The sequence below is a fragment of the Cynocephalus volans genome, chromosome 5 (genome assembly GCF_027409185.1).
Source record: "Cynocephalus volans isolate mCynVol1 chromosome 5, mCynVol1.pri, whole genome shotgun sequence".
NCBI classification, from domain to species: Eukaryota; Metazoa; Chordata; class Mammalia; order Dermoptera; family Cynocephalidae; genus Cynocephalus; species Cynocephalus volans.
Window position 1 is genome coordinate 30,412,610 of NC_084464.1, and position 12,376 is coordinate 30,424,985.

General features: G+C 41.8%; 1 protein-coding gene across 9 annotated transcripts in view; it reads right to left on the reverse strand.

Annotated features, from left to right (window-relative positions):
- Positions 1-9,588, reverse strand: part of KIF13A (kinesin family member 13A) — a 193,748-nt gene extending 184,160 nt beyond the window's left edge. For all 9 annotated transcript variants that reach the window (XM_063098418.1, XM_063098417.1, XM_063098416.1 and 6 more), the window contains exons 1-2: positions 9,463-9,588; positions 9,109-9,199 (exon numbers count right to left, since the gene is read on the reverse strand). In XM_063098418.1, coding sequence (XP_062954488.1) covers positions 9,109-9,199; positions 9,463-9,517 — 146 coding nt within the window. In that variant the 5' untranslated portion in view covers positions 9,518-9,588. The remainder of the gene's footprint in view (positions 1-9,108; positions 9,200-9,462) is intronic.
- Positions 9,589-12,376: the final 2,788 nt, after the last annotated feature.

The window sequence follows — 12,376 nt, forward strand, 5'->3', positions numbered from 1 at the left end:
CAGTCTAGACCAGCAGTTCTCAGAGCATGGTCTGGAGCCACCAGCAACAGCATCACCTGGGAACTTGTTAGAAATGCAAATTCTTAAGCCCCATCCCAGACCTCCTGAATCAGAACCTTCCCTCCAGATGATTCTGATGTATACTCAAGTTTGAGAACTGCTGTCTTGTTACTGCCCGTACACAATCATTTTTCTGTGTTCTCTCTCATACTTAAATCTGAAAACTATCAACTTTTAGCTTCATTACAATGCAAGAGAATAGTTCATGGTGTCATACAATTTCAAAGATATGTTTTTGTGTTAGCAAGCTTGAGAAAAAATGCCTTTCAATTAGAAAGCAAAGGACTAAAAAGTTTCTTATAGATGCTCTCAGTTATTTATAATCACTAAGAGAAACAACCATAAGGCCTAAAACTGTAAAAATGCTTAAAAATTATGAAACTCAACAGATTATACTCAATTATTAAAATTATAATTGGAAAACTATGTAGTGTGCCAAGATATAAATGAGAGAAAAGTTAAACAAAATTGTATGTGCAAGTATTTGTGTTATATGGACAAGGACAAAATAAGAGTAGAGGAGAAATAAGAATAATTTATTTGTTAGCCTTGGGAGGACAATAATTCCTCTTAACACTTTTTTGTTTCTGCCATGCATCTTATAAAGTTACCTATGCAAAAACATTTGAGTGTCTAATGAAGCAATTTTAAAAAGATGCAATTGTGCTTTAATGTGAAAAGTCTGTTGCAAGCATAATTTGGTAAAAGAGTTCTACTTTTCAATGATTCACTGAATTGTTAGTCTCATAACATGACATCAACACTAGAGTAAACGAAATGATGGGGCTTGAACTGGTAAACTCTCAGGTCCTTTTAGTCCTGAGAGTCTAGAAGGATTCTCCTCTCTATTTTTTTTTTTAACCTTAGATCTACAATCAAACATAAGACTTACACATGTTTACAAATAAAAGTTGAGAGGTGTAAAAACCTGACATTTTTTGTCATTTATTTAGTTTCTACCTAGTTGTTGGGTGGTAAAACGCCAAACAAATTAAATTCCAAGGAGGAATTTCTTCTTATATTTGCAAGTCTAAATTTCCAGAAATATTTTGTAATCTTTAAAAAGATAGCTCCTGAACCTCACATAAATCAATTCTTGATTGTTTTAATACATGCTCTCATATAAATTTCAGCATTACTTTTTTTTTGTTGGCAGCTCTGTTACTAGTAAACTTATTTTTTTACATTCTCAAGGTACAAAATAATCTGAGTGTTTCTCCATGTCTTATCAATTTCCCTGCTATTCTGTTTCCTCTACAGGTAATGTTTCAAAAACTCCTTTAACTCTAAACACATAAACACCTTTTCTGCTCAGGCTTCAGGGAAGATTTGAGAAAGGGTGACTTTCGTTGGATAATTCTGAGAAAATCTGATGTCTTCAGGATGCCTACTGTTTGAAGAAGATTTGTTCCTATAAATGTTTGATATAAAAGCATGGCATGTGTAATTTTATTGCAAATTGGAAACAGTCCAGGTTTTTCATTGATCTTTAACTTGATTTTGCCAGAACAAGCTGAGTTAAGTGGATGATAAACTAGTCAGTTTGGTATCATTCTGAAAACTTTTTATGGCATTTCCCCCTTGCCAACAGGCCTACACATTTTTAAATTAAAAGGGACAAAACAATTTCAACAGTGATGCAAAAATGATTCAAAATTTTTTTAAGTGTTTTGTACTAACCACAACTAATTATCTTTATGAATATAGGTAAGAGTTGTCTACAGCAGCTATTACTTTCAATTCTAGCCTTTATCTATGCTCTTATGAAAAAGGAAATCATTATTTTTACTGTTGCCAGTTGTAGAGTTAAAGCAATAGGTATGCTAATTGTATGGCTAGGCATTTCATAACTAAAGTCAAAATGTTTCATTATTGTGGTTATACTGAGTTTTCCATTTGTATTGTCAGGGCTCACAGACCCATCAAACCCATTGCACAGGCTGGGTCACAGACCCCCCCCACACAGGTCCACGCTAGGTAATTGGGAAAGATCCTAGGAGCTACTGGCAGACAACACAAGCTCAGTCCCCAGCAGAAGCAGCAGCAGAAGCGGCAGTGGCCTCTCAGGGCATCCCGGGGGCACTAACAGCAATAGCTTGCAGCAAAAGCTTCCAGCAGTAGCAGCGGCAGCCTCCCCGTGGGCCCCCTCCCATAGGGCATCCCAAGGGCTGGGGGGTGCCATGGATCAGACCCACTCATCCTTTATCCTTAAGTCCATAACCCAGGACACCTGGGTGCACATGCACAATTACATTAGACAATAGCCAAGAAACACCTGGGCACATGAGCATATTTACATCAAATGCTCAGCAAGATTCTGAACATCAGAGGAGCCTCGACCATTTTCCTATACTTTCCCTACACCAGTTGAAATGAAGAAGCTTTTAATAATAATAGTAACATATGCAAAAAGAATTTACAAAATGCTTTCTGCATGCTGGGCATTCTTGAATCTGAGCATTGAGAACACAAAGAAAAATCATGTACAGTCCTTGCTCTGGAGAAACCCCAAAGCCTAGCTGGGATACTGCTACATCTTAGAAATGACCTTAACATAAAAAACAGAGACCAAAACAATGCACTTCAGAAAACAACAACAACAACAAAAAAACCCACCCTATACAGAGAAAACTATCATTCATGTTCTAAGAGAGACAAAGAAGATGCCACAACCAAGAAATAAGAATAGGATGCAACATTACTTATTTATTTATTGGCAGCTGGCAGGTACAGGCATCAAACCCCAGACCTTGGTGTTATCAGCACCATGCTCTAATTGAGCTAACCAGGCAGCCCCATAGGCTGCTACTTAAAAAAGTCAGAGACCAAAACAGAGATCTTGAAAATTAAAAATATAATAGCAGAAAATTCAAATTAAACATAAGGGTTGGAAGATAAAGTGGAGGAAATCTCCCAGAAAACAGAACAAAAAGACAAGACATGAAAAGTAGAAAGGAAAAATAAAACTACTAGAGGACTAGTTCAAGAAACCCTATGTCCAAATAAGTGTTCCAGAAAAAAACACAGAAAATAAAGAGGAAGAATTTGTTAATGAACTAATTCAAGAATTTTTTTCAGAACTGAAGGACATGAGTTTCCAAGTCAAAAAACCCCACTATTGTGACTTCACAAAAATATTCCCCAAGATTCTAGAGCGGAAAAAACTAGGTCACAACCAAAAGATTAGAAATCCAAATAACCCCTCAACTGAAGCACTGGAAGATAAAAGACTTTGGAACAATGTCTTCAAAGCAAAATTTGATATCCATTCAAACTATAAATGAGATAAGTGGGTAGGATGAAGATACAGATGTCCTTCAACTTACAATGGGGTTACATCCTGACAAACCTATTGTAAGATGAAAATATCCTAAGTCAAAAAACATTTAATATGCCTAATCTACCAAACATCATAGCTTAGCCTAGCGTACTTTAAACATGGTGTTCAGAACATTTACATTAGCCCACAGTTGGGCAAAATCATCTAACACAAAGCCTATTATAAAACAAAATGTTCAATAGCTAATGTAATTTATAGAAAACTGTACTGAAAGTGAAAAACAGAATGGTGGTCTGGGTACCCAGAGTACAGTTTTTGCTGAACGTGGATCACTTTCTCACTATTGCAAAGTCGGAAAATCTTAAGTCAAACCATGGTAAGTTGTGAACCATCTGTATTTTTCATGGCAAAAAACTTCTCCTTCCAAACATGCTTTCTTAGGAAGCTACTGAAAGATGTGTTCTATAAAACTGAGCAGTAAACCAAGAAAGAAGAAAAGGGGAAAAAAACAAAAAACAAAAATCAAAAACAGGAGATTCCACACAGAAGAGAGGTAAAGAGAATCCCCAGAATGATGGTGAAGGGAAATCCCAGGATGACAGCTGCACCAAGCAGAGACGACTACCAGTGGTCCATTGTGAAGCATGTTAGAATGGTCAAGGAGAAATGTCTCTAAAAAGATGAAATCAACAGAGCACCTGATATGTGTGAAAGTCTTGAAAGGAAATTTAAGCAATGTGCAGCGTTTGAACGTTGAATTAATGATAAGTACACAGAAAAAGAGGCAAATTAAAAATAAGATAATTGTTAACTCCAGGAAAAACAAAAGTTTCATATGATAGGAAAAGAATTCATTGAATAGTACACAGCTCAACTATAAACAGTGTTCTATGGAGTCATATAAATCATATAAACATTAACTACTGATCCAACCAACTATTATAACTATATTGGAGAAATGGGGTTGGGGGGGAGAATTTGGAGGTGGGGTGGGAATTGAGCAGAGAAATAGAACAAAGAACACAAATTAAAAAGTAGCACTACCAGCATGTTATTCAGAAATATGGAGGGAAATTCCAAAAGAATGAACTAAAACCACTAAATGTGGTTGCCTCTGGGTAAAGAAATAAAGATGAGGATTTTTTTTTTTTTTTTAGCATGGCCTTTATAAATTATAGAACTACTTCACACTTTAAACTATGTACACTTATTTCAGAAGAAAGAAAGAAAGAAGGAAAGACAAAGAAAAACAGAGCCCAAGTTCTTACCCACTAAACCTGTGTTTTTCAAATTATAAGTATGCAATTCATTAGTGGGTTGTGAAATCAATTCAGTAAGCCACAACTATCATTTTTAAAATGAATTTCAACAGAAGAGGACAGTAAGAGAGACTGCCCATAGATTACTTTTTCATGAACTTTATAAAACATGCACATACACACACACCAGTTCATAATAAAAAGTGTACTTTTAACTGTGGACTGTAATCAAAATTTTTTAAATCATCACTCTAAATTACATTGCATTATAATTACTTTTAGTCTTGTTTTTTAAAGAGATTTCCATGTGCCTTTATTTTTAAACAAACGAAGTGCTGACAGCTAATGAAAATATTCCATTATAATGTTCTTTAAAATCCCACTAATATCATGCCTGAAAAATTCTCACTCCTATATCAGTGAAACCTAAATATTCTTTGCTTTCTTACAATTAACTCTGTAATACAACCAAAGAGAAGAGTAACAACAACACAGAAAACAGAATTCAAAATCCTACAAATGATTTTCTAATGTGGAATATCACTGCTTCTTATGTGATTTATCTTTCTAATTTTGTATAACTTTCACTAATATTTAAATTTTTAATCTACAGAGACACAAGCAGAAGGAACCATACTAGAAACCTTTGGAATAGCAGGGAAAGCCATCTTGGAAATAAAAACTTGCGAAATATACTGCATAAACTAGAAAATATTCCACCAGACCCTCGCTCATACACTTTGCAAGGTGCACTGTGTACCTTGCAGTATGGAAATATTGGACAGGAAGCTAAAAATTTTAATGCTCTTTTACTAAAAGGCCATATTTAGCCCAATATTTTCTTTTTACTTAGCTAGATTAGATATGCACTTTACTTTGGATGCTTACCTTACAATTCACTTAACGTAAAATAATCAAGAAGAAAAACTTCTGTATAAAGCAAGTTCCATTACACTCTTTTCATAATAAAGCTTCACTTCCTAAAAGTTATAGGATCAGATCCACAAGCTGACCATCTGTATTTTAAAAACCATCACTAACATCCATACTGGATGTAAAAAAGAATGAATGAACTTCATATACTGGTATTGAAAGATACCAAAGACATTTGTTAAAACATATGTAAACAAGATATGCTTATCGTATACACATACACATATATAAATTAAAAAACATAAGAAATAAATGACTGTGGTTACCCTTTTTTGGACAGGTGAAAAGATGGGAAAAGTAGAGGTGACAGCAGGGGTGACAGAAAACCTTTTCACTGTATATTTTACCCATTTTGGCAAATTAGGAATTCTTGTTCCCCACCTACCCCAATGAACTGCTTTGCTTCCACGTCCTACTCCACACCCTACACTCACACACATACAGAAGTAATTTGTGGCATGCTTTCACTTTCATTGACAAAATACTTTCTCCCAATCTACACTCAGCACCCATGAGACCGGCACAAATGCCACGTAGTTTGCAGGCTGCCTGGACCCTGGGTCACTTCCACAGGCCCTCATTAGTGCTTCCATCACACTGAAGAGTTGCTGAGTGCCGGCTATGTGCCAGGCATTGTGTAGGAACATGGGGCACAAATGCAAGTAGGACAAGGTACCTGCCGTTGGGAACTCACAGCCCAAGGAGGAAACAGAAGAGGAAACAGGGAATTTCCAAATAATAAGGTACACATAATGCAAAAGTATACTTTTACATAATTTACCATATTGCATTTTAACAATTTTTTTCTTTTTTCCCACACCTCTCAAAGTAAGAGCCTCTGGCATAAAAACTGGGTCCACAGATATTTTTAGATCCCCTCTGCCTAGCATGGCACTCATGTAACCTGAACTTCATAAATGTCTTCTGGATAGCAATGCAATGGCATTTTAAGAAACAAATTTGTGTATGTCTCAATGTTTCAGAACAGTGATCAATATATATATATCAGCTATAAACCTGTACCTATGCAATATATTATAATCCTAGAATTTCAGCACCAAAACAAACATCTTTAACCTCAGAAGCCCTCTGATCTTTTAGTTCTCACCATGCAGTCTTGGCTTTGATTCCATAAAGAGGGGAAATCATGAAAGCTGAGCCTGTCTGTATCTTTTCCTGAAAGTCAATGCATTCTCACTTGCTTTTACTGGTAAGACTGAAAACTTTCACCCAGTAACTTTGGATTTCTACTCATGGTTAATACATTGGTAATTTCTTGCAATTTTCAGAAAAATAGTAATTCTCATTTTGACAAAGTCTTGCCAATACTTATTTAAGGACACCTTACATTTCAGATCTTGGGTTTCTAGATACGAAAAATAATATCACCCCACCCTGAGCTCTGTCCAAAAACAAATGATAGAAATGAATTGCAAACATAACATGAAGCACTGTTGCAATTATCAACCCAGAGCCTAAGGGAGGAATTATTTCTATTTTTAAATGCACTTTTGCTTTAAGAGAAAACTCTGTAGAAAAATATGAAACCAAGCGGCATAATGGAAATCAAAATGCATTTCATGTCTTCATCTTTGCAAAGACAGTAATCCTAATCTACCAGTAGCACTGTTGTGTTGACTCTTCTCACTTGTCTCTAAACAGAATTACCGGTACGCAGGCAGAATCCCACAGACAGGGCCCATCCACCACTAAAAGAATCATATCTGTCAGAAGGACAGAACAAGAGAACACTCATATTTCAAAGCTATTCTTATATCTCCAAATAAGAAACTAGCTCAATAAGCAAGCAGATGGATAAATCTCAAAATCATCCTACAAATCTTTACTTAAAAGATCCTGATCAGTAACTAACGTGGCAGCCCTAAAAATGATCAACGGATTATCTAGCCATTTCGAGCCAACTGTCCACATTTATAATTTCTATCCAAATTCCACAAAATTAAATCTGTTTCTCTGCACAAATGACAACGTTTCATTTCATTAAATAGCAGCTAGCAGCAACATCCCTTATGGTTAAGAGTGACAAGGAGCAGGTGCCAAACCAGCAAGGAAAGCAGATGCAGCAGCTACATAACAGGCGTTACAAAATTCTACCTGTTTCCTGCTTTGAAGACTATGACCCACCACAATTTTTTTTTTTTTTTTTGCTACAATGTAATAATATCCAGTCTTGGGGAAAAACTTTGGTGATGTGGGAATCTAATTGAATCTGTAAATATTTTAATTTATTCAATGAGTTTACTTACTATCACCATGAAATATACTACACACACGGCTATAAATTTATCTAAAAATACTGCCCAATTACTAAAAAGTATTTCAGACATTTTAAACATAACTTAGCTATTTAACATCACCATAAGAATCTGCTACATGTAGCAGAATGTTTGCAAACTGGATAAAAATTGCTAGATTCAACACAGCGAGGGAAGAATCCCCAATCTTACCTCCTCACAATTTTTTTCCCCCAAATTAACCAAAACTGTGCCTGAACACATGATTATGGAATGGAAGCAGTTTCTCCCTTTGGCAATAAAGTAACAAACCCCATTTCAGAGTCCCTTCAGTGAAAATCTCTTAAGAGCAAAATATTAAGTTGTAGCTCATCAATCAACAGATGACTTTTAGAAACACAAACATACTCATTTCCAAGAAGAATTAATTTTGTAAAATCTCCAGTTTTCTCTTTTACATATTTACAAGCTACTGTCTTGCTATATTGAATAAATTTCAACAGATTTCTTCTCAGAGGGTTACCAAAAAAATGCCAAATATTCAAATTATTTTAGGGAATTTTCCCATACTGCTGCATGAAACAGCAGAATTAATAAGGGTCCAACAGTTACCACTTTTCAAATGCAAATATGGTGCCATCAAGTAAATACAGCCCTTTTTTAAACATCCGCCCAGTGTCTATACGAGTTCAAGGCACTACTTTTGTTTCCTTGAAAACCAAAATTCGCGCATTACATTCAGACATTACCTCAACTCAGCACCATCAGCAGCACCAACAACAAAAATAGATTTTAAATGGTCCAGCCGGAGCCTGCACCGTACAAGACGGTTTTGCTCTATCCCCCTATCCCCCGCCCCATTTTACACACAATGTCCCTAAACAATGCTGCCAAGGGCAAACGGTGCGATGGTTGAAAGAGTCACCGGCGCCAGGTTCCATAAATAACGCCTTGAGTTTCAGGCCTCAGTCTTCCTATCTGTAAAATGTGGCCGTTGGACTAAGCAGCGCTACACCCCCACCGGGCCCCCTCACTCTCAGCGCGCCTCGAGGCCCGCTGGCGGCACAGCTGACTGGTACTGGCCCTGGCCAGGGTGCCCTGCCTGACACCACTCTGGATGGGAGGGGACAACGGCGCGGGGGGGCGGTGAACGCGAGGGAGGAGAGGAACTTGGACTTGCAACAGCTTCAAACAGGAGCGTGCGACAAACTTGAAGCCGACCTCCAAACAATAGGAAAGAGCACTCCCATTTTTCCTGGCTCCAACTTGCAGGACCCTGCGAGGCTGGATCCTCCTGCCCGCCCCTGCGAGCCCGCCTTACCTTTCTCCCTGTTTGGTGTTAGAAGGAGGAGGGTGCAGGACCGTTTGATTCCCTTCCATCTCCACCACGCACTTGGTGTTCAGTTCCAGTTCTGAAAGCACAGGGGGAACTAGCGTTGCAAAGTCGAGCCTTCCCGCCTCCAGCCCGCCGCGCCGCGCGGGGCCCCTTCCCGGGAAGCGGCCGAGCCGGGAGACCCGGGCGCCCGGTCTCCGCGGCCGGTGCGGGTGCCGCGTCCGCCCCGGCTCTCCGGCCCCGGCCGCGCTCTCGCTGCCCCAGCCCCGCCGGCCCGCAGTTTCCAAAGTTGCCCCCGTCCTCAGCCCGAGCAGAAATAAAAACGAGCGGAAAGCTCCTCACCTCGTCGGTTCATGGGCCGGACCCGGACAGCAACTTTTACCTTGGTATCCGACATGTTGGCGGCGCTCGGCCGGCCGCTCGCGGCGCCCGCTCGGCCTGAGGCGGCCCCTCACGCGCGGCGCCGCCGCCGCCGCCGCAGCCGCGCGCCCCCCGAGCGCGGCCGCCACCGCCGCTCCGCCGTGTGCTCCGAGAGGCAGCGCCGAGGCGCGCGGGCCATCCCGGGGGAGCGCGACGCGGGGCACGGCCGCAGCCCGGGGAGGGGCGGGCGCGCGGGGCGGGGCGCGGCGGCGGCGGCGGCGGCGGCGGCGGGCGGGGAGGAGGCCGCGCGCCGGGCCCAGGCGCCGCTCTAGCTCCGCCGGCCCAGCCGAGCACACAGCGCCGCGGTCCTTCGTGGCCGCCCGGGGCCCGGCCGCGCCGCCATCTTCCGCTCCCGCCGGCCCGCTGGGGCCGCGGCGGCTCGAGGGAGGCCGAACACAGCCGCGCGCGGTCGCCCCCCCGGAGCGGCGGGGCGACCGGCTGGAAACGGCGAGCGGGGCGGCGCTCAGGGGCAGCTGGAATGCGGGGCGGGACGCATTGTTTCCCCGGGTGGGGGCTCCCGGGCCAAGCCTGCCCCGGCGCCTGCGGGGACCCCACGACCAGCGCCTGGAGCTCGAGTCACCTTCCGGGGCCGCTGTCACCCGCAGACCCAGAGCCCTTGGGCGGTATGAAGGGCTCCCACAGGCCCAGCCAGGTGGGCAGGCCTTCCCCACGGAATTCAATACGCCTCCGCTGAGATCCCAGCCCGCCGCCCCCCGCGGCCCCACACGGAGCTCGCCGCGGTGTTTTAAGATCTCTGTGGTGAACCGAGACCAGAGATTAATCTGTGGATCTACCACCGAAACAGCGTGTTTGTAAACAGTGCTCTCGCTTCCTTTCCCTTCCCCTCTTGTCATGGGAGGGATGGCAAGTGGGCTGGGAGGGTCATTAACTCTTACATAAGAATTTAATAGCAATGGATTCTGTCATCCTGCCAAACACAGACCTCGCTGCCAGGGCGGAACTGGGCGAAATCTGACTTATCCTATTTGGTTCAACAAGTGCTTAGAGGGAACGTACTGTGAGCCAGGCATTTTGAAACATGCAAAAGTCTAAAATCCAGAGTTTAGATCCGGGGAATCTTTCCATCTCGCTTAAGTGTAGAAATACATTCATTCATGAATTCATTTACTGGAAGTTGTATTGAGGGCCTACTGTGTACAGGGTGCTGTGGTGGACGACCACTAACGTGAATAACGTTATGCACATGCTAAAGTGGGAGAAATGACATGGAGACGCGCATTATGCTAGACAGTGTGTGGCAGGTGATAGGAGAGACGTCCAACAGGTGCCGAGTTATGGGGCTGACTTTAAGGGATGCTTAACTGATGCCCCTTCTGCACTCCTATCTTGTTACAGGGCCACCTAAGCCAGTCCGCCTCTGAAGGGCCTGTTGCGTCTCCTCTCTCTTCCTACTGCTACAATCCTACTTTGTTCATACATTCACCTGTTCGATAAATGTGTTCTGAACACCCTGCTATGTGACAGACTCTGTTCTCAGGCTCCTGGTACAGGCTCTCTGCCACTGCTGAACAAAAGGGAAATTCATAGTCCCCTGGGGCAAACAATTTGGTTCTGTGCCTACCTCCTCACCTTTGGGCTACTGAGACATCCTAGCTTTACCTCCTATAATCTCTCCTATACACAGCTTCCAGACTGATGTTTCACAAAATTAAAATTTTATTCTTTAATTATGCGTGTAATTCCGTTATTCAAAAAATGCTCTGGTCCACTCTATTTAATATTTCCTCCTCATGTTCCTGAAATTCTTCACTTCATCCAGGACCTTTTCACAAGCAAGATGCCATTACTATGCTAAGCCATTATTCTGGCAGTTTCCACTGATGGGAATTGTAGAGGCTTGAATTGTATCCCCCCAAAAGATGCATTCAAGTCCCAACCCCCAGTACCTGTGAATGTGATCTTATCTGGAAATAGGGTTTTTGCAGAAATAACCAAGTTAAGATGAGGTCATATTGAGTCAGTTAGGGTGTCTTTGTAAAAGAAAGAGGGAGATTTGGACACACACACAGGGAGGAAGGTCATGTGAACACAGAGGCAGAGATGGAAGTGATGCAGCTCAAGTCAACGAATGCCGAGGATTGCCAGGAGCCACCAGAAACTGGGGAGAGGGAAAGTAGGACTCTCCCCTAGAGCCTTCAGAGGGAACGTGTTCCTGTTGATACCTTGAGTTTGGACTTCTAGCTTCCAAAACTGAGACAAGCAACATGGATGAACTTAAGAAAACTATGTTAAGTGAAATAAGCCAGGTGCAGAAGGAGAAATACCGCATGTCCTCACTCATAAGTGGGAGCTAAAAAAAATAAAAAGAAAAATACAACAGTCACAATGACAACTTGAACTTTCAAAGGGAGAGAACTGAGGTTATGAGAGGTGGGAAAGGGGGAGGAGGAGGGGAGTAAGGGAGGAAATGGTAAAGGGCCATCAAAAATGATTACATTGTATAATGTTGAATATACTGATTTGAGTATCACATATTGCACACAGGTATTGATGTTCAACTCCATATCCCACAGATAAGTACAATAAACTATGATTCAATAAAAAAAAAACTGAGAAAAATTTTTGTTGTTTCATGCTACCCAGTTTGTGGTTATATGTCACGGCAGTCTTAAGAAACTAAACCTTTAGCATGTAAGAAATTCCATCTTTATTCAAAGGCACTGGGAACTGAGTGAGGGGTTTGGTTTTGGAGCCAGGGACTGCCACCACATTCAGAACATTGTTTTAGAGTAACTAATTTGGCAACACTCTATCCATCCAGAGGGTTGTTGGAGTCCCCCAGAAGAGAGGTGATGGTGGCATGAACAAAGCCAAT